General features: G+C 51.5%; 1 protein-coding gene across 8 annotated transcripts in view; it reads left to right on the top strand.

Annotated features, from left to right (window-relative positions):
- CCDC88C (coiled-coil domain containing 88C) overlaps positions 1–23,944 on the top strand; it is a 143,566-nt gene that overhangs the window by 64,098 nt on the left and 55,524 nt on the right. For 6 of the 8 annotated variants that reach the window (XM_055556494.1, XM_055556492.1, XM_055556495.1 and 3 more), the window contains exons 4-10: positions 369–438; positions 16,410–16,468; positions 17,261–17,344; positions 20,074–20,214; positions 20,595–20,779; positions 21,446–21,539; positions 22,110–22,268. In XM_055556494.1, the coding sequence (XP_055412469.1) occupies positions 369–438; positions 16,410–16,468; positions 17,261–17,344; positions 20,074–20,214; positions 20,595–20,779; positions 21,446–21,539; positions 22,110–22,268 (792 nt within the window). Of the gene's footprint in view, positions 1–368; positions 439–16,409; positions 16,469–17,260; positions 17,345–17,364; positions 18,485–20,073; positions 20,215–20,594; positions 20,780–21,445; positions 21,540–22,109; positions 22,269–23,944 lie in introns of those variants that run through there. The other 2 variants (XM_055556493.1, XM_055556496.1) reach the window with 2 other exon arrangements.

The raw sequence follows: 23,944 nt of genomic DNA, 5'->3' as shown, positions 1-23,944 counted from the left end.
TTAGTTGCACAAGCAAATCATACAATAAAAATAAAGACATCCTTTAAAAGAAACTCACCGCTAGTCCTACTAATATAACATCTACTATATCTTCTTTTCCCCCAAAGTCTCTGTACACATGCAGACATAATTTTTATTTAGTAATAATCGAGGCAGAAGCACAGTTAGCTGTTTTGACTTTTCATTTATTTATATCTTACATTTTCCTTCCTATTATATATATATATATATATATACAGTATTTTCTTAGCAACTGTTTTCATAATGGCTGCACACTCCTCCAGTTTCTTGGTACACTGTAATTTTCTTAATCAGTCTTTATTTTGTTTTCTGTTCTTAATGGCATCCTTTCCCTTTTGTTTCCATAGGAAGTTCTCCAGCAGCTGATCGTCATGAATTTGCCTAATGTCTTGATGATTGGCAAAGACCCGTTGTCTGGTGAGTGGAGGCCGCCCTCGCCCCCCGTGGAGCCTGGGCTGTGCCCTAGGCAGCTGTTGGAGGCAGAGCTCTGGCTGCCAGCCTGGAGCCAGCACAGTGAAAACACGTGCTCATTTGGGTATGATTGTAAAGGATGGGCTTATAACCCCAAGGCTTTACGCCAAGAGCACGTTTCTTCCTTAAGAATATATCCTCACGACCCCTCAGATGGGAGTTCCAAGGCAGGTGAGGCCACTGTTTCCTTGGTCTGTGGGGTTTAAGTAATATGGTGGCCCCCCTACCGCCCAGGGGTCTCTCCTCGTACCATCATGGGGTGTGGTCCCTATTGACAAGAAAAAATCTTTGAAAGGGAAAGTGTTAGTCGCTCAGTAGTGTCTGACTCTTTTCGACCCCATGGAATGTAGCCCACCAGGCTCCTCTGTCCATGGGGATTCTCCAGGCAAGAATACTGGAGTGGGTTGCCATGTTCTCCTCCAGGGGATCTTCCCCACCCAGGGATCGAACCCAGGTCCCCTGTCTTGAAGGCAGATCCTTTAGCCTCTGAGCCACCTGGGAGAGAATCTTTGGAGGGAACTAACGTCCCTTCCGCTGGCATCCTGTGCTGCTTTATTTGCCCCATGCACATTTCACTGGGACCCCCTGTCATGCGTCCGTTCTCACATCTCCCGTTGGTCTCTGGGGCCCGAGTGGGTAAGGTCCTAAGTCCTGGTCTTGGACCCTTGGTATGACTTTGAAAGCCTGAAATGTCCTCCCGGACACCTCACAGAAAGCCAGAGCTTAGCTCCAACCTGAGGATTAATGCACTGTGAGTTGAACGGGGTGCTTCCTTTCCTCCCCTCCATGGTCTTAAGTGTTGATCTGAACCTGTGGCTCGTGGACGGAAACTTGTGGGCCCCAGGGACAGATGTGCCTGCTGGCTGGGACTCCTCTGGTTCCCGTGGAGACCTTGGGAGCCTCCTGGACTGGGTGTGGGGTCAGGGCATGCGGGAAGGATCCCACCATGAGAGGCTTTTGCAGAAGGAGCTGAAGCTTGCCTCTGCAGGTACCTCCTCGGCCTGCTCTCAGGGGAGCCTGTCCACGTGAGCTCAGGTCGTCTGGAGCACAGAGGAGCGGTACACCTTGTGACCCGCCGAGGATGTTCCTCGTCAAGGAGCCCTGGCCCTGAAAGCAGCAGCAGCAGCTTCTGGGGGCACTGGGTCAAGGGAAGCTGAGCATGAAATCACTTTGCTCATGGGGAGGGGTCCTTCTTGGGCCCCCACTCCCCTGTTCTCTGCAAGAGCCCAACGAAAGGGTTTCTTTGATCTTCTGTTCGTCTTCAGTGCCATGGGCCCATGAGCATCACATTGGCTCTTCAGGATACACCCAGACCCACCTGGCGACCCCTGGCAGTAACGCCCTTCTCTACTTGCTGTGTTAATAACAGGGAGCCCTTGGTTTGGCTGTCCTCGGCTCTGCCCTGGATCCATTTGTTTTCTGGCTTTATTTCATGGTCCCCCTAGGTAGAAGGAAATGGCAATCCACTCCAGTATTCTTGCCTGGAGAACCCCATGCACAGAGGAGCCTGGCAGGTTACAGTCCACGGGGTTACAAGAGTCAGACATGACTTATGATTAAACCACCAGGTAGGGGAAGCCAGATGCAGCCCCGGGCACCAGGGACAGCTGGGACTGTCTCGTGTTTCAGCAGTAACATGAGGAAAATGAGCGACTGCTTTGCTTAGCAGAACTGTGCTGCTTGTCCTGCCTTATTTGGGGGACTGGTATTAAGAGAGAGGTGCCCAGAGAGGTTGGTGGTTCAGGCATCGTTCCGCTGTTCCACCTGCTCTAGAGACAGCGTTGTCAGATGAGGAGAGGAAAGCAGAGGAGCAGGAAAGAAGGTCCCTCCCTGCTTGAACACTTGGGACCCAGCGTGTGCTGGGCACCGGACGTGCATTTAAAAGCGGAAGTGAAAATGTGCTTCTGGGGTGTGGCCGTGCCGTCGCATTTATAAATGAGAGAATGGCAGGGTTGAAGTGACAAGTCCTCAGCCACTTGACCCATGAGCAGAGGGGAGTTTGGGAGTTTGTTCCACCAAAACCCTGGGCCTGAGCCCTGGTCCATATCCCACATGAACAGCTGTCAGGCAATTGCCAGTGTTTAACCATTTTGACCTACAAAAATGACAGTGATGTATGAGTTAATCTGGCGTCTCAGATGGTAAAACATCTGCCTGCAATGCAGGAGACCCAGGTTTTATCCCTGGTTCAGGAAGATCCCGTGGAGGAGGGCATGGCAACCCACTCCAGTATCTTGCCTGGAGTATCCCCATGGACAGAGGACCCTGGCGGGCTACAGTCCATGGGGTCACAAAGAGTTGGACACGATTGAGCAACTAACATTTATGAGTCATTCTCGTGCTAAACACGTCTTCCTCCCCCACCGTGTCACCCATCACCCCATCACACTGTGGTTTGCCACCTTCCTGTACTGACCCCTCCCTTCCTACTGCTGTGGGGGCCCCTTCTCCAGAAGGCACCTCTGCTCACCAGAACCCTGGCTCCAGCCCGGCCTTCAGAGCCTCTCTGTTCCAGCCTCTTTGAATCACATGGGGAGAGAGACTGTCCACATGCAGGGAACCCAGGTCCCACCTCGAGTCTGGCAGTGAACAGAAACACCTGCGAAGATGTGGACACTGATTTTTAAATAGCTTTATTAAGATATAATTTGCATACCATAAAATTAACCTTTTTTTTTTTTTTGGCCACTCCACATAGCATGTGGGATCTTCCCCCAGTGGGGATTGAACCTGTACCCCCTGCATTGGGAGCGTGAAATCTTAGTTACTGGTCCGTCAGGGAAGACCGAAATTCACCTATTTTAAGTATACAGTTTAGTGGGTTTTTTTCCCCCCATAAATGTACAGAGTGGTATAGCCTTCCTCACAATCCAGTTTGAGAACACTCTCGGGAAGCTGATTTTAAACTTAGTTTAAAATTTTAAACGGATTTTAAACTCAGTCGTGTCCAACTCTTTGCAACCCCATAGACTGTAGCCCACCGGGCTCCTCTGTCCATGGGGATTCTCCAGGCAATACTGGAGTGGGTTGCCATGCTCTCCTCCAGGGGATCTTCCTGACCCAGGGATTGAACCCAGGTCTCCTGCATTGCAGGCGGATTCTCTACCGTCTGAGCCACCAGGGAAGCCCTTTAAACGGACAGGTGAATGGAATGTCTCCAAGTCCCTAGGGCCGTATGGAATCAATGTATATCAGTTGAAGAGGTTCCGGCCCCAGTTCAATGGAGAAGTTAAGATGAGACGGGACCTCTGGGAAGGTTAAGGACGAGAATTCCACCCAGTGCGGCAATCTCAGAGGGCCCCCAGCAGGCAGGGCTGGCTGACTGCGGCTTCTGCGGGCTCTGCCGAGAGGGGAGGGGCTGCCTCCCCCAGAGCGAGGCTGGAGGGATGAGAGCTGGGAGCACGCATGGGTAGGTTTTGACAGGAGTCTCAGGGGGACTCTGAGAGCAAGGAGGTTGTCAGGGGATAGGCACCAGCAAGAAGACGCAAACATGAGTGCCTGAGACATATTTGTGGAATGGTGTTTTCTGTTTTAAGTTTTAAAAATAGGTAGGTGAAGCATTTGGAGTTTCATTTAAAATAAAGAACTGAGTTGGTTTCTTTCTTGTGTGGTTGCCTAGAAAGGGTGGATGGGGAGGCTTTTTTTTTTTTTTAAACAAATTTTGTCACCCAGTTCAGGAGCACAACTGTGTTCTTTTTAGCTGATGCTGACACTGTACTGTCATTTATAACATTTCAGTTTGGGGTTATTTTTTGGTTTTGGTAAATGCACCTCCATGGAGAGACACACACACAGTCACACACACACACACACACACACACACACAGTGACACTGAATGATCCCAGAACACCAGTCACTTGTCCCCCTCCCTCTGACGTAAAAAAAGGAGATGGTACGACTCACACTATGAGATGTTTCTGTATGTCTGTCATCCTGCACCCACCAGACAAAAGATGTTATCTTTTTTCCTACCTCAGGTGGGATTCAAGGGCAGTTCAGTGAATATGAGAAAAGACTTCATATATTTAAAAATCTGCCCTCAGTGGCTGCCCTCCTGGCCTCCAGTCCCCATTCTCTACTTTCCTGTTTGTACCTCGAATCATCTCTGGATTTCCTCTCTGACTGTGCGTGATTTTGCTCCCGTCTCCTTGGATACCTGTCCCTGGGGAAGCATCTTGTCTGGCGCCTCATTACTGTGGACCCCACTTCTTGGAGCCTGGCCTGGGGTCCCCTGGACCCTGCTGTAGGCCTCTCACGTTCATCCACGGGTGCACAGCAAAAGAGCCTTCCCCGGCGGCAGGGCCGAGTGCAGGCTGCCGGGACTGGTGTCGCAGGCTGTCCTTTGTCTCGTTTCCAGGTGGCCACGTCTGATCCTTCTCTCGGACCCCACTCCCATCCCTCAGGCAGGTGTCCTGGCTCTACCTGCACCAGAGCCGCACTCTTGTCTCCTCCTGCCCCGCTGCCCCCCTCGTTCCAGCCGCCACCATCCTTCCCCTGCCTAGCACCTGGGTGGCCTTCTAACTCTGTTCCCTTGGCCTGAAATGCTTTTCCCAGATATTCACAGGAATCACTTCAGTTCAGTCACTCGGTCGTGTCCCACTCTCTGCAACCCTATGGACTACAGCATGCCAGGCTTCTCTGTCCATCACCAACTCCTGCAGCTTACTCAAACTCAAGTATGTTGAGTCGATGATGCCATCCAACCATCTCATCCTCTCTCGTACCCTTTCCCTCCCGCCTTCAATCTTTCTCAGCATCAGGGTCTTTTCAAATGAGTCAGTTCTTCGCATCAGATGGCCAAAGTATTGGAGTTTCAGCTTTAGCGTCAGTTTTTCCAATGAATATTCAGGACTGATGTCCTTTAGGATGGACTGGTTGGATTTCCTTGCAGTCCAAGGGACTCTCAAGAGTCTTCTCCAACACCACAGTTCAAAAGCATCAGTTCTTCGGCGCTCAGCTTTCTTTATGGTCCATCTCTCACATCCATATGTGACTACTGGAAAAAGGAATAGATCCTTCAAGTTGTTGCTCGAATGTCACCTTCTCAGTGCAGCCCATCCTGATGACCTCCCTGTGTGTAGCTGTATCCTCCTTCTCCCTGGGACTTCCTGTTCTCTCATCCTGCTTTGCCTTCTTTTCTTTTATAACATTTATCACCCTCCACGACGCTCTCTCATTTACTTATTTTTCCCTGTCTGCTGCATTGCTTGTTTTTTTCCCCCATTGCTTGTTTTTTCCCCCTCTAGGATGTAATCTGTCACGAAGGCAGGAATCTTAGGGGATTTGTTGTTGTTGCCAATGTCTTGTGTGGTTTTGGGTTTGTTTTTTTTTAATAGTTTTTATTGATTGATTGATTGGCTCTGCCATGTCTTAGTTGTGGCACGTGGGATCTTTGATCTTTGTTGCAGCGTGCAAAAATCTCAGCCACTGGGCCACCAGGGAAGTCCCCGCCAGTGTCTTCTAAGTATCTAGAGCAGTGCCTGGCACGTAGTAGGTGCCAAATAAATAGAGCGTAAGTGCTGGAAATGGACTTTATCTATTTGTCTGTCCTGTCCCCACTTCCCTCTTCCATCAAGCTAGAGCTCCTTACTGATGTTAGCCACGTGCTCCCACAGATAAAACTGTCAAGTGTCAGTGGTCAGAGTCAAATGAGAGTCGACCTCTGCTCAACACCATGTGTGTGGCTGCCCTAGGCTGGTGATGCTGCACTGGAAGCTGCTTGCACCCTTGCCTGGCTGGCTATGCTTCCATGAAACATATTTACCTGGTTTATTGAAGAGTGTATTCTACATGAGAACCAAGGGATCCCAGTGTCTGCAGCATCTGTAAAGTGCTTGCCAGAGCGCCACACCCTGATTTCTCTGCAGCCAGGCTTGTCACCGTGCCACCCACATGAAAAAGACTAGATTGCTCTGACAAGAAGCCAGGGTGTTAGCAAATTAATTTCTGCGATGAATCATAGAGCAGTCATGCTGGAAGAGGGCACTGTGTTGTCTTCCAAGGTTTGTATCCAAGCGCGGTAGTGGGTTTCAGACTTGTGAATTGCTGATCGCTCCCAAGCTGTTTAGAATGGAAAGGCAGGAGCCATGTAGGTACAGAAACCCAGCCCAGAGAGGGGAGGGAACTCATTCCGAGGCACTCAGCGTGGCGGTCCTGTAGGTAAGAGATGCAGAGATATGTGTATCACCATAAGTCATGCAGATGGTTATATATGACCCGCCATCATCATTATTCTGCCTGGCGTTTCTCAAGTTCCAAATGCCAGGCAAGATTTGTGGGTCCCTGGAGGGGCTGACCCTGTGTTTGCACCCTGTAGGGTCCTGTCTGTGAATACGGCTGGGACCTTGGAGGGTGGCCTTGGGGAATCTGTTCTTTGCTGTTCAGAGATCTGGTCCTCGTCCTCAGTCTTCGCTCTCACCACGGTTACAGAAGGGGCTTCCAGGGACAGGGGAAGCCCCTTGAGGAGTCAGGGAGTCTGTGCCCACCGACGCTGTGAACGTGCTTCCTTCACAGCTCATGCAGGCCTCTCTTCTGCTGCTCCAGCTGAAGGAACCAGAAGGCCGATTTCTGACCCTCCCAGATAGAAGATGAGAACGCCCTTGCTTTCTTCCTCCTCCTAGTGGCACCCCTGGGCCAGAGGCTCAGAGGAGCTCAGCCCAAGCCCGCCTCAAGCTCTCCCTGTAAAATGCCCACTGTGGGTCCAGGGGCTGCGGAGATGAACAGGCTGTGTCTGCTCATGGAGCCCCCAGTCTGCATTGGGCAAGAGAGGAGGAAGATGGGGTCCATCACTAGCTTGCTCCAGGGCGAGAAGCAGTGTGAGTGTGCTTCCCACAGAATACACGGCGGGTAATAAGTTCTTCCCTGGGCAGGTCAGGAAGGCTTCCTGGAGGAGGCAGTATGTGGCAGAGCCTCAGGGAACTCTGAACAGAGCAGCGGAGCGCGAGTGTCCAGGTGGGACGAGCTTGGAGGAGGGGGAATGTACCAGCAGTCCCAGCAGGAGGAGCGAGCCTAGGGCGCAGGGAGGAAGTGTTCTATCACAGCTGAAGTTTAGGTTTCAAAGGCCAGAAGGAAACGGAACTCCTGAGACTCCTTGGAATTTAATATTTAACCCTCTCAGTGTTTACTTGCTCGCTTGTCAAGGACGTCCTTGAAGTGTTTCTCGGATCCCATAGAAACCTTCCCTCAAGGCACAGCTCTGCCTCTGATGACAAGCTGGAACCTCCGAGGGCCGGTGCACCAGGGGGCTGGCTCATCTCCAGCCCTGCGACAGGGAGAGGGCTCCAGGTCGGGTTGATTATGAGCAGTCTTCCTGCCTCTGAGATTGTTCTTTGAGAAAGCAGGCGGCTGTCTTCCCTCCCCGGCCACCACCCTGTGCTCTGTGCTATCTCCCCCCGCCTGCCCCCAGCACCCTACTTGCCAAGCAACATAGGGGAGTCAAGGGTCTGCCCTTAGAGGCTAATGAGCAATGCAGGTCTTGTGTTCTTTCTCCCAAACTTGGGCTGTTCTTTTTAGTTCTCCTGAATTCTTACCCCATGTGTTTTTTTTATGTTTGCATTTGCAAAAACCTTAGGTCTTTTAGGATTTCCCAGGTGGTGCTAGTGGTAAAGAGCCCACCTGCCAGTGCAGGAGATGTGAGACACAGATTCGATCCCTGGGTCGGGAAGATCCCCTGGAGGAGAGCATGGCTACCCACCCCACTGTTCTTGCCTGGAGAATCCCATGGACAGGAGCCTTGGGGGCTACAGTTCATGGGGTCACAGAAAGTGGGACACAACTGAGTGACTTGATGCACGCACATAGGTCCTGCAAATGAGGAGGGAAGAAGTTAGTAAATAAAATTTCATCTCGTGGTCCTTGATCCTATTCATGTTTCCTGTTCATTCTTGAGGGAGCAGGTTCAGAAAAGTGCCCACGCACGGGTTCACGTGGCGTGGCTTGCAGCCTGCTTCTTCAGCTCTGTGCTGCCCACTGGACTCAGAAATGAGTCTCCAGTCCATCCAGAGCGAGGGGGGTGCTGGGTGCTGGAGCCGAGAGCCAGCACTTGGCTCTTCCAGGAACGTGAAGCGCTTGAATAATACTACCAAGCCCAGCGAGCATTCAGGCGCGGCCGGATGCTGGCCTTTGGAGCAGCCGCAGGACCTGCCTGGAAACCGGACTTTGTTTGGTCGCCTCCTAGCGATGGGCCATACACAGAGAGGGACTCCCTGGCTGCGTGAGCGCGCATGGCATCCACCGGGTCTGCTCTCTGTGGCTGTGGCCGTCTGAGGAGGAGGGATGAGCTGTTATTTGTCAAAGGTCTCTGTGTTCCCCGATGATATTTGGGCTTTGTGTTTCCTGCGTGGTGCACGGTGGGGGGACCCTTTCTCTGATCGCCTCAGCCATCGCCTCACCTCAAGCCAGTGCAGACTCTGCTTTCTTGGGGTTCATTCTCCCTTTCTGATCCTCAGTTGTTTGGTGCTGGGAAATGAATTAGCTCTCAGCTTCTGTGCTCCGGGCAGGCTGGGCTCGGGAGTCATTTCTGGCGGTGCTGGTCTGAGGGGCTTGATGTGGCTGTTTCAGATTGTCTCTGTGACCAGGGAACCTGAGCAGAGATTCTTGTTACCTCCAGGAGGTGGTGGGGGGATCCCTGAGGATAGGGGCAGATTTGGGCCAGGTGCAGGAGAGACGTGGGGATATGCGGGAGGTCACTGGTCAGGTTGCACTCTGGAGCACCCCTGCGCTATTTCACACGGATGTGCAACTCGGTGCCTGCAGAGCCCACCTGTGATAAACATTTGTTGAATGACTAATTAAATAAATGGGGGCGTGCCTGATGGGCTTCACAAGTGTAATGTTCCAGGGGTAAGAGATCTTGGTGAGGCTTTCGCAGGCGTCGCCCTCCAGCCTGTGAGGTGGTATGTAGAGGTGCCCGTCTCCTCCTACCCCGTGACCCAGGACAGGTATTAATGGAGGGTCCCCATGTGCCCATACTGTTCCTTATGGAACCCAAGGTAACCTTGCTGAAATAATAACAGGTCTTCTCAGTGTAAGCAGAGCCCCCAGGAGGGCGCACAGAGCTGTGCCCGTGTGGGTGAGTCTTGAGATGTCATTATTACCTTGAGGAGAAGCAGGGTCATGTTCAGTGCAGTGCTATTTTCAAATCAGTGAGACAGCCCCCATAATCATCCATATGAAATGACTGGTTTTAAACTCAGAAACCAGGGAAAGCACAGTGAGCGGTTCACCCCAGCACATAAGTTAGGAGAGAACAGAATGTAGAATTATTAAGAAAAATGTGTGTGTGGGGGGGGTGGTCTCCATCCCAACAAGAAAGCAAATGGAAGCTGTGCTCTCTTTGTTCTTCTACCCGGACGTGATGTTCACAGTTACCTGTAGTCAGTCAGCAGACCCTGGCTGAAATACCTGCCCCGTGGCACTGGGATCAGAAGCTAAGCCAGAGGGAGCCCAGCTCTGCAAGGAAATGCACAGAAATAGCAGCAGTTTCCGGGAGGGGGCGGTAGCGAGTTAGGAGCGAGCAGGTGGTGACCAAACCTCAGATCTGTGGCTCAGCCTGTCTGAGCCTCTTCTTGTTTGTAAAACGCAGATAATACCAGCCTTTGGGAATTGCTCTGGGGATCCAGTCAGATGATAGACTGTTGTATGAAAGGACTGGAATGGTCTGTAGGTGCGAGGGCACACGGGGAGGGCAGGATTAACTCCAGTGGGTCAGTCCTTCCAGGTTGTGAAGGGTTCAGCCCTCAGCCTGGCTCAAGACTCACGGGCCCTGGGGGCCTCTGTGGTAGTGGGGTCTCTGTGGGTCAGTCACTGTACCTTCCAGCCTCAGCAAGACAGTGTGCAGTTTGCAGCAGGAAGAGCTTGCTTTTGGAAGGGGTTGTTTGCCTTCCTTTATCTAAATCCCTGTCTTCATACCCAGGTGATCACTGACACATAAGATTCGTTTTCCAGATCCAGAGGATATACGAACATTCAAATGACGGCATCTTGGAGCATCAAAGACTGGCACCAAAAGGACCCTAGAAGTTAGGTACCAGGCACGGAAGACAGGTTTCGTTTCCTGGGCCAATGTTTATTGATTGGCACTGGCTGTATGGAGAGTGTTGTGTTCAGAAGGGTTCCGAGGCTTCCTTCCAGGCTCGGTAAAAAAAAAAAAAAAAAAAAGTTTTGTGATTGACGAGTCATGTCTGCCACAGACATGAGATTAGAAAGTCAGGGAGTTTTCCAACCTTGTTGTTATTCAGCCTCCACATTTTAAAGGCTGGTGCGCTTTAATCGTCCCACTGCATTTCTGTCCCCAGGTCCACCTCTACCCCATGTGCAGAACTCGTTTCCCTTCTGTTTTGGCTGCACACATCTGTAGCTTTATTTATAGCTTAGGTCAGCCGACATGCATTCCATTTCTACTAAGAAAGGCTGGAGGGAGTTTCTCTGTGTCAGGACTCCAGGAAGCAGGTAGTAAAGTTAAGATTTTTCGTAGACTCAACTATTAGCTCAGCCTGTCCTGGGATGTCCCCTGGGTTTGTGGGTTGATGCAGAGGGTGTTGGATGTGTTCGACCCTTCCCCCACTCACTGGTGCTTATGACTCACTAGGTACCGACATCCATGTCGTTTCCTACCCTGCCTCCCATTCCTCATGAAAACCCACCCCCAACTTAAGACCAAAGCGTTTATAACTTGACAAGCACCGTGTCCTCTTACATCTAGGCTTTTACATACGCTGTTCCCTGAAAAGCCCCCATACCTACCTCTCCTCTTCCTGGGGTCTCAGCTCAGAAGTCATTTCCTTTTGGAAGCCTTGTTGTTGTTCAGTTGCTAAGTTGTGTCCAGCTGTTTGCCACCCCATGGATTGCAGCACACCAGGCATCCCTGTTCTTCATTGTCTCCCAGAGTTTGCTCAAACTCTTGTCCATTGGGTCAGTGATGCCATCCAGCCATCTCATCCTCTGTCATCTTCTCCCGCTGCCCTCAGTCTTTCCCAGCATCAAGTCTTTTCCAATGAGTCGACTCTTCACATCAGGTGTGATGTGACTATTGGAGCCTCAGCATCAGTACTTCCAGTGAATATTCAGGGTTGATTTTCTTTAAGGTTGACTGGTTTGATCTCCTTGCTGTCTAAGGGACTCTCTCAAGAGTCTTCTCCAGCCCCACAGTTCAAAAGCATCAATTCTTCGGTGCTCAGCCTTCTTTGTGGTTCAACTCTCATATCCATATATGACTGCTGGAAAAACCATGGCTTTGATTATATGGACCTTTGTCTGCAAAATAATGTCTCTGCTTTTTAATACCCTGTCTAGGTTTGTCATAGCTTTTCTTCCAAGGAGCCTTGCCTGATCCTTACTGCAAACGAGGTGTTCCTCCCTTGGGTTCCCATAGCATTTATCAGCTTTTAAAATTGCTGGTTTTCTTGGTTTGAGCCAAGCTTTCTTGGGCTTCCCAGGTGGCGCTGGTGGTAGAAGAACCCACCTGCCAGTGCAGGAGACCTCAGAGATGCGGGTTCGATCCCTGAGTCAAAGATCCCCTGGAGTAGGAAATGGCAACCCACTCCAGTATTCTTGCCTGGAAAATTCCATGGGCAGAGGAACCTGGCAGGCCCCAGTCCATTGGGTCACAGTCGGACACGATGGATCACACTTGGGCTGAGCTCAGAGAACTGTGTTGACTATGGATGTGCTCAGCAAGGAACCAGCACCCGGTAGGTGTTGGGAGGGAGTTGTCTGTAGGGCTGTTCCTTCTTTGCCTGCGTAACTGTGTCACAGAGCCACCCTTGCTGGCAGGGACCCAGCAGAGAGTCTTCTCTGTTATGTTGTAAAACTATTCAAAACCCACAATCTGGTAGCTTTTGAAAATAGCAGAAATCCTGAGAGAAATTGGGCATCAGCTTCCCATGAGAAATGAGTGAACTTCTGCTTTTCTCTCTTACTCTCTCTTCTAATTTTTTTTTTTTAAGTTCGCTAGTAATCTGTGTACGGGTAAAAATCACAGGATACGTTTGTTATAGCAAATGTTTTTATTCACTTAGCTTGGTGAGAATGAGCACAGCACTGCTTCATGTGACTGAGGGCAGGGGTGAGTTTCCCTAGTGCCCTGCTCACCACCAAAATGCTTATCTAATTTAATTTATTTTATTACTTTATTTGGCTGTGCCAGGTCTTAGTTGCAGCATGTGGAATCTTTAATCTTCATTGAGGCATATGAGATCTTTTTTTTTTTCCTTCAAGTTGCAGCATGTGGGATCTAGTTCCCTAAGCAGGGTTTAAACCTGGGCCCCCTGCAATGGGAGTAGGAAGTCTTAGTCACTGGACCACCAGGGAAGACCCCCCAAAGCTTATTTTAAATAATTATTCCCTGACCGTATTTCTAAAATGAAGAAATGAATTCTCTACTTTTAAGATCTTTTTTTTTTTTCCCTTTGTTATAAAATTAGCCCACTGGAATTCCGTACTCTCCCAATAGGTCGCTGGATCAGATTGAGATTTTCCTTGGTGTGTGATGGGTGTGACTGAAGAAGGGAAGGAATAAACGAGTCACGGCTGCCATTGTGTGTCTCTGCAGGAGGCTGAGGGAGCAGAGGCCTTCATTCTTTCCCTGAACAGCCTCAGCCCGTGGCTCTCGAGGATGTGTGCGGGGCCTCTTGTCTCTTGCTTGCTCTCAGATAACCAGCTTACCCTGTAGCTCCTCTCGGTGGGTCTGTCTTGTGCTCCTGTCCACTTTGAATTTGCTGTTTTTATCTCCTGTAGGCTGGGAGAATGGATCATCCAAGTTGTTTAAGTTATCCAAAGTATGATATAATTAGGTCCTCTGGGGCCTTAGCTGTGAACAGTATTATAAAGATCCCCTGAACCCTGACTTCTGTTTGAGCTGCTCCAAGGCTCTTAAAATGCTTTCTTCCTGTGTGTCAGCTCCGCTGGCTTCAGCCCCAGGTACATAGCCTGTGAAAGCTGAATTAATGCAGGAAGAGGAGCCCGTGGTGGCTGGAAGGGGTCTATCCTTGTTATATCCACCAAAGGGCCTACGAGGGGCCGTTGCCAGGCCTCTGGGGACTGACCCTGAAGGTGCAGAGGTGAGGACGGCCACATGGGCTGGCGTGAGCACTGAGGCCGGGGGGAGATTTTGGTGAGACTCTTGGAGGTTTTTAATACTCAGGTGGGCATTTCCTTTTCTTTTTTATCAGAACTAAAATCGTGACTGATCACCACCTCAGCTAAGTCATTGTAGAGTTCCATGTACTTATGTATATGGATTAGAGTCTCTCAGGCCAAATTAAAGGCCTCAGGTGAAAAAAATCTACACAAGTCTTTGAGAATTTTTTCATTTTAAACATGGGTGAAATTCTACACTTACGAGCAAAGAGAAGATTTGGTCATCATGACTGATCTGCAACCCCAAACCTGGTTCTTTATAGAGTGTGGAGTCTGGGCTTCTCAGGTGGTCCAGCGGTTAGGAATTCATCTTGCAGTGCAGAGGACACCGGTTCCATCCCTGGTCCGGGAAGATCCCACATGCCTCAGAGCATTGAAGCCCATGCACCACAACTGCTGAGCCTGTGCTCAGGGCCCGAGCCTGTGCACCTTAGACCTGTGTTCTGCAATAAGGGACACCATCACAGTGAGAAGCCTGAGCACTTCAGCTAGAGAGTAGCCCCCCTTGCCGCAACTAGAGAAAGCTTGCGCACAGCAACGAAGACCCAGCACAGCCAGAATAAATAAAGAAGTTTTTTGAAAAAGGAGTGTGGGATCTGAGTGCTCTGCGGGAACCCCATGCTCCAGCCCATCCTGCCCGCCTCCAGCTGGGGAGGTAGGAAGGCAGATGCCCAGCCCCTGGTTGTGAGACTTGACCATCATGCTGTCATCTCAGGAAAAGCTGTTTTGAGCTGTGTCTCAGTTGAGAGGCATTAGGATGAGGTCACAGGTTACTCTGTAATATACTTTGCACCCAAGGACCCGAAATGAACCCCAGCACTGGTTCTTGGACACGAGTTTGGTTTTCTTCATCCCGGGGTTATTGATGATGCTTTGGACCATTTTAGCCCAGTGTAACTGGGTGTTGGCAAGTCTTTCAGGAAAATGATGCTTTTTTTCTGGCATGTCACGTCTCCCTTAAATATCAGTGGTGGTAGTGGTTTAGTCGCTAAGTTGCGTCCAACTCTTGCGACCCCATGGACTGTAGCCCGCCAGGCTCCTCTGTACATGGGATTCTTCAGGCAAGAATACTAGAGTGGGTTGCCATTTCCTTCTCCACGAAACATCAATAGAATAGAGTATATAATAGGAAAGGCAGAAAACTGTAGAATTTTCCACTTGAAAACCACCCCATAAGTCACCCAGGCTGGCTACCTTCCTTTCACAGATGTGGACACTGAGCCTGGGAAGCAGAGTACGGCTTGCTGGGATCACAGGGCCTCCTGGTGAACAAATCAAGTCTGGAGCGTCTATATCCTCACTCTGTTTAAGCCACTGAAACGACAGATGAAGGCCCACTTGGCCTTGAAAAATGGAATCTTTTCTGTCTTATCGGTAAACAAGGATGTCACAGTCGTCAGCGATTCCAGCCCTCCAGGGCAGCTAGGAAGGAGAAGGATACCTGCTCCGCTCCGTCTGGCTGCATTCAGACTGCAGCCCCTTCCTACAGTGAGCACTGAGGAACTCGGGATGCTAAAAACACAGGAGACTGGCCCCAGATAGCTTTCATTTCATGCGTATGAAAAAAATGATTGCAGTGAGCCCAGACACTTGCATCTTCCCATACATTGAAAAACACTAAATCCCTTGAGATATCTGATTTTTTTTAATTCACAAAAATACTTTCGATGTTCAGACTACCGGCCCTTTGTTGCAGACTTCTATATGATCTGACTCCTGCCCTCTCTTCCTCGGAGCAGTTCTCTCAGGGCTGCTTGAGATGCTGTCCCTCAGGCTTGAAGTCCTAAAAATTCCCACCAAATAAAATATAACTCTTCAGCTTTTAGGTTGCGGCTATTTTTCAAGTCGACAGCCTCAAGCATAGTGAAAAAGACATGATGTAAAATGATGAAATGTGATTTTGGGGGGCCTGATTGGCAAAGCTGAGGAAGAGCGGTAAAGCTGTCTTGGTCTGGGTGTGGGGACGTGGGGCTTATCGTATATTAGTTGTGAGGGAGTAAAATGGCAGAGCCTTTCTGCAGGGCTCTTTGAAAGTGGGAAAACCTTGAAAGGCGAGTTTATCCTAAAGAGGGAAGTACGGATGAAAGAATTAGCCAGAAGATGTTCTTTGTAGCATCATTTAGATTAAAATATCAAAAAATCAGATCTCTGGAAAGGGGGTAGTTGAATTCATTTGTGGCTTTTGTACAAAGTAAGTAGGAGACCATCAAAAATGCTGCGTGTGGTGTCTGGGACTTGCTTTGCGGAGTGCTCCAGCCAGACATTGAGAACAAAGGCAGGGGTCGGGGGATGGAATAGACGTTTAAAATGTTGATTGTGTGAAGTGGGTGATGAGCGGAGGGTTCACTTTACTCTTCTCCCTCGTGTGTTGGAAATTTTGTGTGGTGGAAGGGAAGGGTTAAGTCCAGTTTTATTTCAGGGTCGACTGAGTATTCCCTGTGGGGGGATAGTTCTCTTCCACTGTACTTGGCTGACCACACACACTAGAAAGGGATGCTCATATTCACTGGTCATCGTGGAAAGAGTTTATGATACATCTGAATGGAAAAGGGCCCCAAGTAGTGAGGGACGAGAATTCTTATTTGGTTTAAGAAATAAACAAACCCATATGCAGAAAACAGATGAAGTGTGTACACCCTAAATGGACATCACTGGGCAGAGAGCTTCGTTTTTAGCATATCTGATTTTCACCCCCCTGCTGCAGCAGGTGTGTGTATTATCACTGGTGAAATTTTTCAGACAGTTGAGCTTAGTTAACTGTGTTGCTCTTTTGATCTAGGGAAGAGCATGGAAGAGATTAAGAAGGTGCTGCTGCTGGTGCTCGGCTGTGCTGTCCAGGTAAGGCTCGGCAGGTGGGTGGAGAGGGCTGCTCTTGTGTTTGCTTTGCGGGGATGACGCCCCCGCTTCGGTGATGTGGGGGGGAAGCTACTTTCAGCCCAGCGGGACAGAAGGTCAAAGGGTTCCTGTGAGAGACGTGACGGCATCTTGGGTAGCAACCATTTTTAGCCCCGGGCATCTTGGGCAAGAGGTCAGGTGGGGATCCCCGGGGCCAGGTGTCCTTAGCAAATTGTCCCCAGTGTAGGAACATCTAGAGCAAGGATCAGCAGACAGTCTGTGGGCCAAATATGACTTGCCACCTGTTTTTGTAAACAGTTTCATGGGGACACAGCCATGCTGATTCCTTTACATAGGACCTGTGGCTGCTTTCTTCCTATGGCATGAGCTTAGATGACGGCCTCTCCAGACTAAGATTTTTACCATCTGGCCCTTTACAGATGAAGCTTGCCTCCCCAATCCCCCACTGGCCTAAACCAGCTGCTCTTGGTCTTTACTTGTTTAAGAATCCCCTGGAAAGTTTGTCTGTGTCCCACCCACTGGTGTTTTTAAAGACAGCAACCACTCCCCCCGCCCCCACCCCCCGCCCCCGCACAGGTGATTGTGATACAGATAGTTTGAGCCACTTACAGAGAAACATCAATGTGACGGCTGGTGGGGGGTGCAGAGCATTCTTGGTTATAAAAGAAAAAGTCAGGGGTGGGGCTCCTTTTGAAACTGTATTTCTGTGACTCTGGTGGCCTCAGGTGGCCCTCATCGTTAAATGCTTTCATTAACACTTGTAACCCTCCGCAGTGTGAGAGGAAAGAGGAATTTATTGAAAGGATCAAACAGCTAGACATTGAGACCCAGGCGGGGATCGTGGCTCATATACAGGAGGTAAGTGGGGGGCTCTGGGGAGGTGCTTAGCTGTGGACCGTTGTTCCTGGGTCACCCAGGAGGCAGGTTCTCTCCCCCTGAAAAGGCTAAAGAACACATCACCCATGAATGATTTTGCTAATTTAAGGTTTCAGACACCATCGACAAATGGATCCTGTTTGGAAAGGTAGCTGTCAGTAAGCTAAAATGGGGGTTTGAAACAAAAAAAAGAAAAAAAAATTTTTTTTTAAACTTCAATCAAGTCGTCTTTTGCCTCTTCTTCTTGCCTAATATGGACTCAGACTATTTTTAAGAGCTGTCAAGCAGTTTAGGCTCAGAATTTGATTTACAGTCCCTGAAAATGTATTCTGGCAAATGTCACCCCGTTTCGAATGGCTGATCTTTATGAAGAGAGAGAGTCGCTGCTCCTGTCAGTGACATGGCAGAGAAACAACCACCACCCCTTGGGAAGTTGAAAACCAGCGAGTCCCAGAAGGTCTGTCTCTGGACACCCAACCCCCTTGGGTGGGGTTGGGAGTGGGGGGCTCTGCACTGAGGGCACCCCCTGTGCCGTTGACCTTGGCAGAGGTGGTGTCAACTGAGGGGGGACGGTTTCCCTGGAAACTGAGCCCCCACCTGAAACTTACTGCCCTGACCTCCACCCCACCCTCCTGCAAAAGAAGCCTTATGTGTTTTAATTATCTTAGGAGGTACAGTTCAGCCTTCCGTCTAATTGGACAGCTGAGATAAATGCATGAAAAAGACATGAGCAGAAGCACGTAGGAGCAGGTGCGTGACTGGCAGAGGCAGCTGAACACGGAGCTCCCCTCACCAGCTCCCCTCACGGGGTGCAGCTGCCGGGCTTCCACAGCCCGCCGGGGCACTGTGAGTGGCAAGCTCCGAGTCAGGATTTGAATGCAAGAGACGGATGCGGCTTGTTGTGGGAAGGACGTCCAGCAGAGCCAGTCAAGTGTTCTAGGAAATATTCTCAGCCATTCGTGTCAGTGACCTGCTAGCCATAGAACCATTCTGCCTTTTGATTTTCCTTGTGTGTCTCTGTGTTTTGAAAATATATCTGGGGACTAGGTCCTGGAGACTAGCTAGAACTTTGCTGCTCACTGTCTCCCCTGTTCCACCAGCAGGATATTAAAAGATAAAAAGGTATGCGCCCAGAAAGAAGTCCTGCATGATTATCAAAGTCGGTGGCTCGCCTGGGGACTGGGTTTTGGAATTAGTTGGGTGCTTCTTAAACATTCAGGTGCCCGGGCCTCACGGGAAACCCACTGTGTCAGAATGGGGAGGAGAGACATAAGCCTCTCATTACAAGCTCCTGGGGTTACTGGTGTGCGGCTGTGGTTATACCCCTGAACCCCCTTTATAGAGGCCTTTCCATAGCCCTGGTATGGAGCAGGCCTGGAACCCAGCATCTCAATCCCAGTTCATACTTTAGGATGCACTGTACTATGGGGTAAGATTCTTCCTCATTCTCTGAGATTCACTGAATCCCCAATTTTTAAAAATTAATTTATTTGGCTGTGCTGTGTCTTCGTCGTGGCATCCAAACTCTTGATGGCAGCATATGGGATCTAGTTCCCTGAGCAGGGATGGAACCCAGGCCCCCTGCCTTGGGAGCTCAGAGTCTTAGCCACTGGACCACCAGGGAAATCCCCGAATTTTCCTTGTAAGGTGGGGAGGGGTAAGAAAGCAGGTGTCTTTTGAGAAACTGAAGGGCTCTGTCTTTGTTTTTTGTTGTTATTTGTGTTGGAACCATTCCTTCTCCCTCTTTGCTGCTGAAAAATTTAAATACTTGGTGTGCCTGTCTGAGTGCATAACCCCTGGTTTCTTTTTGTTTTCTCCCCCTTTGAGGCTTGAGTGTGCTAATACTTATCTTTCCAAATGGAGAGGGTGGGGACTCAAAATAGATCTTCTACCTCCTTTGCCAGGTTTGGGGGTGTCAGGTTGAGAAGGTCAGGTCGGCAGAGTAGTTGAAGGTTGAAGAGGCTGCCCATTGTAGGCCTGGCTGTGGGTTTCCACTCAAACCTGACAGAAAGAGAAAAACCACCAATCTTATGCGGCCTGTGGGGGCGAGACACAAGCTTACCTGAAAATTGTTTTGTTTTTTGTGACTGCCCCATGCAGCATGTGGGATCTTAGTTCCCTGACCAGGGCTTGAACCTGTGCCCCCTGCAGTGGAAGCACAGAGTCTTAACCACTGGACTGACAGGGAGGTTACCCCCCACCCCCGCCAACAAATTGCTTTAAATTAGGAAATATTTCCCCAAAAGCAATGTAAGATTGTTGCATACCCAACATTTCAGCATTAAGATTTTTAACATATGCTGTACTTGCGTTAGATTGTAAGAAATAACACACCGTTCCTCTCTTTACCCTTGGCATCCCTAGGACTTACCTTGTTTGTGTTGTAAATTGACGCTACTGTAAGAATATCTGAGGATGGTTTGTTAGGGAAGTTCTTCTGAGTTGTAAGGTGTGCTCTCTTTTATTTAAAAAATAAAAAAAAATAAAAATCTGTGTCCTCTAGGAGCCGGTGTTGAGAGCAGGCCCGACTCACTAGTGGAGCTTGGCTAAGGGGCGTCTGCACAGACTGGAGGTGCCCCCTGCCAGCCATAAGAAATCTGTCCGGAGGACCAGTCAGCGGGGGCCCTGCCCCCCGGTCATGGGGAGGGGTTGCTCCCGGGACCCCCGGCTATGCCCTTCCCGCCCCTGCAGCGCCTGACCTGTGCCCGCAGGTGACCCACAATCAGGAGAACGTGTTCGACCTGCAGTGGCTGGAGCTCCCGGACGTGGCCCCGGAGGAGCTGGAGGCCCTGTCTCGGAACATGGTCTTTCACCTGCGGCGGCTCATCGATGAGCGGGACGAGTGCACGGAGGTGCGTCTGCAGGCAGCCTGGCGGGTCCAGGAGGGACAGCGCCTCATCCTGACGCTTTGTCTCCAACCTGAGATCCCCCTGGTTCCCTCTGTCTGGTTTTTGGTGGGGATAAGCGGGGCGGCGCTTGCCCTGCAGTGAATGAACGGCCACCTCTGAGACCCCCGTGCGCAGGGGGAAGTTCATCAAAGCGCAGAGCTCCGGGTCCCTCCTGGTTTCTGTCCCACTTGACATTTCATCTTTTTTCAAAAACTTACATCCGATGCCGCCTGCTTCCTCGTGGTTTCTGGTTCTCAGCCAGCTCCTCTTGTCTGCTCACTGTTGTGCACTGAGTTCGGGTGTAAGCTCTCCCTTCCCTCTCCTGCCCACCCCCCTTTCTGCAGCTGATCGTGGACCTCACCCAGGAGCGGGACTACCTCCAGGCGCAGCACCCCCCCAGCCCCCTCAAGTCCTCCAGCGCTGAGTCCACCCCCAGCCCCACCAGCAGCCTTTCCAGCGAGGACAAGCAGCATCTGGCTGTGGAGCTGGCAGACACCAAGGCCAGGCTGCGCCGCGTCAGGCAGGAGCTGTGCGTCCTCCGGTCGGCTGGGCTCTTGGTTCTGCTCTTGTGCCGTGGGCTGTGGACACACGTTTCCATCAGCTTGTGTGGTGCGGGGAGCAGGAGGGCTCTGACTCCATGCTGAGCACCCTCAGCTAGCCTCTTGGGGCCGGCACGAGGAGGGGTTCTCCCAAGAGGTTAGGGCTCCCGCCAGTCCACACCCAGGCCCAATCTGGACTCAGGTGACCACACACTGGTACGGTTTGGGGCTGGAGAGGGGATGTGGCTTGCCCCATCTGGTGAGGCTGTTCCCCTTTCCTGCAGCGGGAGAATGCCACTTTGCCCATCGTCTCGGGGGCTGCCTGCCTCTCACCAGTGGGCGCTGCTACCTGTTTGGCAGTGAGGTGGTGCCACTGTGCCCAGTGTCTCCTTAACTTCCTGTACCCTCCGAGGGAAGCCCACTGGGTGCCCAATGGAGGTAGTTTGAGGGTGGTGGGCATTGTAAACTTAAAAATGGAAAAGAACGGAAATCAGGAACATTTTTGCAAACATCACATGCCAGTTTCACCCCTCCCCCCTGCCAGAAACCCAGTTCCCTTTCCTTCTTCCGCTGGGGTCTTGCGGGGTGGTGGGCTGCTCCGCTGCGTGCCCGGCAGGCCCCCTCACTGTCTTCCGATTGCTCTGATCACCCCCCAGGGAGGAGAAGACAGAGCAGCTGGTGGACACCAGGCATGAGGTGGATCAGCTGGTGCTAGAGCTGCAGAAGGTCAAGCAGGAGGTGAGCGAGAAGGTGTGTGTGCGTGCCAAGAGGGCAGGGTGGCTGGGACACCCCAGTGACTGTGTATACCTGTGCTTGTGTGTATCTGTGTACACGCATGCCAAGAGGGGGTGACTGGGATGCCCCGGTAACTGTGTGTATCTGTGTGTGTGTGTGTGTATGTGCGTACCGAGAGGGCAGGGTGACTGGAATGTCCTGGTAGCTGGGTGTATCTGTGTGTGTGTGTGTGTGTGTGTGTGTGTGTGTGTACGTGCACATGCATGCCGAGAGGGCAGGGTGGCTGAGACGCCCCAGTAACTGTGGCCCAGGGGCTCAGGAATACAGCATTGGGAGCTCCCAGCAAAGGCTGCTGTTTCCTTCCCACTCAAAGTGACACTGCTGAGAGCCGGTAGTCCTGAGAATGGCCGTGGGGGTGACCGTTTCTTACCGCAGTGGGTGAGGCCCCCATGCAGTGGCCTGCACCGAGAGCCCCTTGGCCACCGGGATGTCCTGGAGACGCCGCACTTCAGAGCCATGGCTGTGTCTTCCCTCCCCAGAGGGGCGCCCCCACACCAGGCTCCCCTGTCTTTGCCTGTCTCCCAGAACATCCAGCTGGCGGCAGACGCGCGGTCCGCTCGCGCCTACCGGGATGAGCTGGACTCGCTGAGGGAGAAGGCGAACCGCGTGGAGAGGCTGGAGATGGAGCTGGTGCGCTGCCGGGAGAAGCTGCATGACGTGGACTTCTACAAGGCCCGCATGGAGGTAGGCGCCCAGCCTCTGGTGGGCTCGCTGGACCGGTCCTGAGAAGGACCTGCCGATTCTCTGTCCTGGTGGTTTGGGGATGAGGAGCCAGCAGGTTTTGGCAGCTGGCACCATCCCTGCCCCTCACCTGCCTGTTCCTCCCCAGGGGCCTCCCGCTCTGCTTCTCCTCCATCTCGAGGTGTCAGATGGGTGCGAGGAAGGAATGTGATTTGTAACAAAAGAGTCCTGATTTCTTTCTTTCTCTCACGTCATGTCACAGTGATGGGCTTAGGTTTACCTGTCTTCTATTTTTAAGACTTCTTGCATGTTTCTATGGCTGAACCTTGCCAAGACCAACCCCTTTCTCATCTATAAAGTAGAGATAGTGGCGCTACTTCATGAGGCTTCTAAGATGAAAGAGGTGAAATGCCTGGTGTTTGAGCAAATGCCACAGTAAGCCCTCCATGGTGGGCCCTCCTTTGATACCCAGGCTGTGGGGAGCTGCAAGGGAGGGTGTCAGGACTGAAGGGGGAACAGAGACCAGGATCCAGGTGGGGTCACTGATGCTTTGACCTCCCACCCTTCACCCTTCTGCCTTCCATCAGCAGCAGCTTCCAGAACCCTCTTTTCTGAGAATTGAGGGGTTTTTCCCCCATGTTAAATCTTGGAGTTTAGAGGTGATTTTAATTAGCAGAGGCTTCCCTGATGGCTCAGGCAGTAAAGAATGTGCCTGCAATGCGGAGACCTGAGTTTGATCCCTGGGTCAGGAATATCCCCTGGAGAAGGGAATGGCAACCCACTCCAGTATTCTTGTCTGGAGAATTCCATGGACAGAGGAGCCTGGCAGGCCACAGCCCTTGGGGTTGCAAAGTGTCAGACACGACTGAGCGACTAACACTTTAACTAGCAGAGTGAGATCTGAATGTCAGCGCGTACAGAAAGGTCCTCAAGTCTCTTCTTGCCGCCCGGGAGGCTTCTGAGAGACTGAACATAGGTCTCGGGACAGTGTTGCCCTCTCCCTGCCCACGGCCTCCTGCTGAGCTGCTGGCCAGCATGCGTGGGAATGGCTGTTTTCCCCAACCTGCTCTACCACGGAGACAGGCCCTGGGGTCCCTGGGGCGCATGGAAGTGGGATGGAGAAGCCTGTAGTCCAGGGCCCATTTGCTCCTCAGACCTACTCAGGGAGTGTCTGTTCCCTGAGGACTGTCACTGACACGGGGCAGGCACCGGGTGCTCCGGGAAGGCAGCCCTGGCCCCAGTGATGATGGGGGTGGGAGACCGGCTCTGGGCTTTGTCCTGAGATGGTCCACCAGCCTTGCTGAGTTTGAAAGGCGTGACTTCCAGCACAGACAGGTTCCAGGATGCATCGCAGGGCTCCCACAGCTGGCCGAACGAGCCGCCCTCAGGAGAGCCGGGGACAGTCCTGTGTGAGTTTCCTCAGCCTGCTGCCGCAGCAGCCCCTCCAGCCCCACCTGCACCGGGAGTCCTCACACAGCCCCCAAGTGGAATCATGGATGGAGCGCAGTTCCCACAGCTCACCCCCACAACCAGCCTCGGAGGGGATGGGTTTCGGTGTCCTGTCTTTAGTCTCCGTGTTCATTCCTGGCCTTGTCCGAGCAACCTCTCTTAGTTGGGCAGACACGGGCTCGGCGCCTGCAGGGGGCCAAGCCCTGCACCAGGAGCAAGGGATCCGGGCA

Source organism: Bubalus kerabau, chromosome 19 (assembly GCF_029407905.1).
Source record: "Bubalus kerabau isolate K-KA32 ecotype Philippines breed swamp buffalo chromosome 19, PCC_UOA_SB_1v2, whole genome shotgun sequence".
NCBI lineage: Eukaryota > Metazoa > Chordata > Mammalia > Artiodactyla > Bovidae > Bubalus > Bubalus kerabau.
The sequence above is the reverse complement of the archived record's forward strand: the minus strand, read 5'-3'. Positions and strand labels throughout refer to the sequence as shown.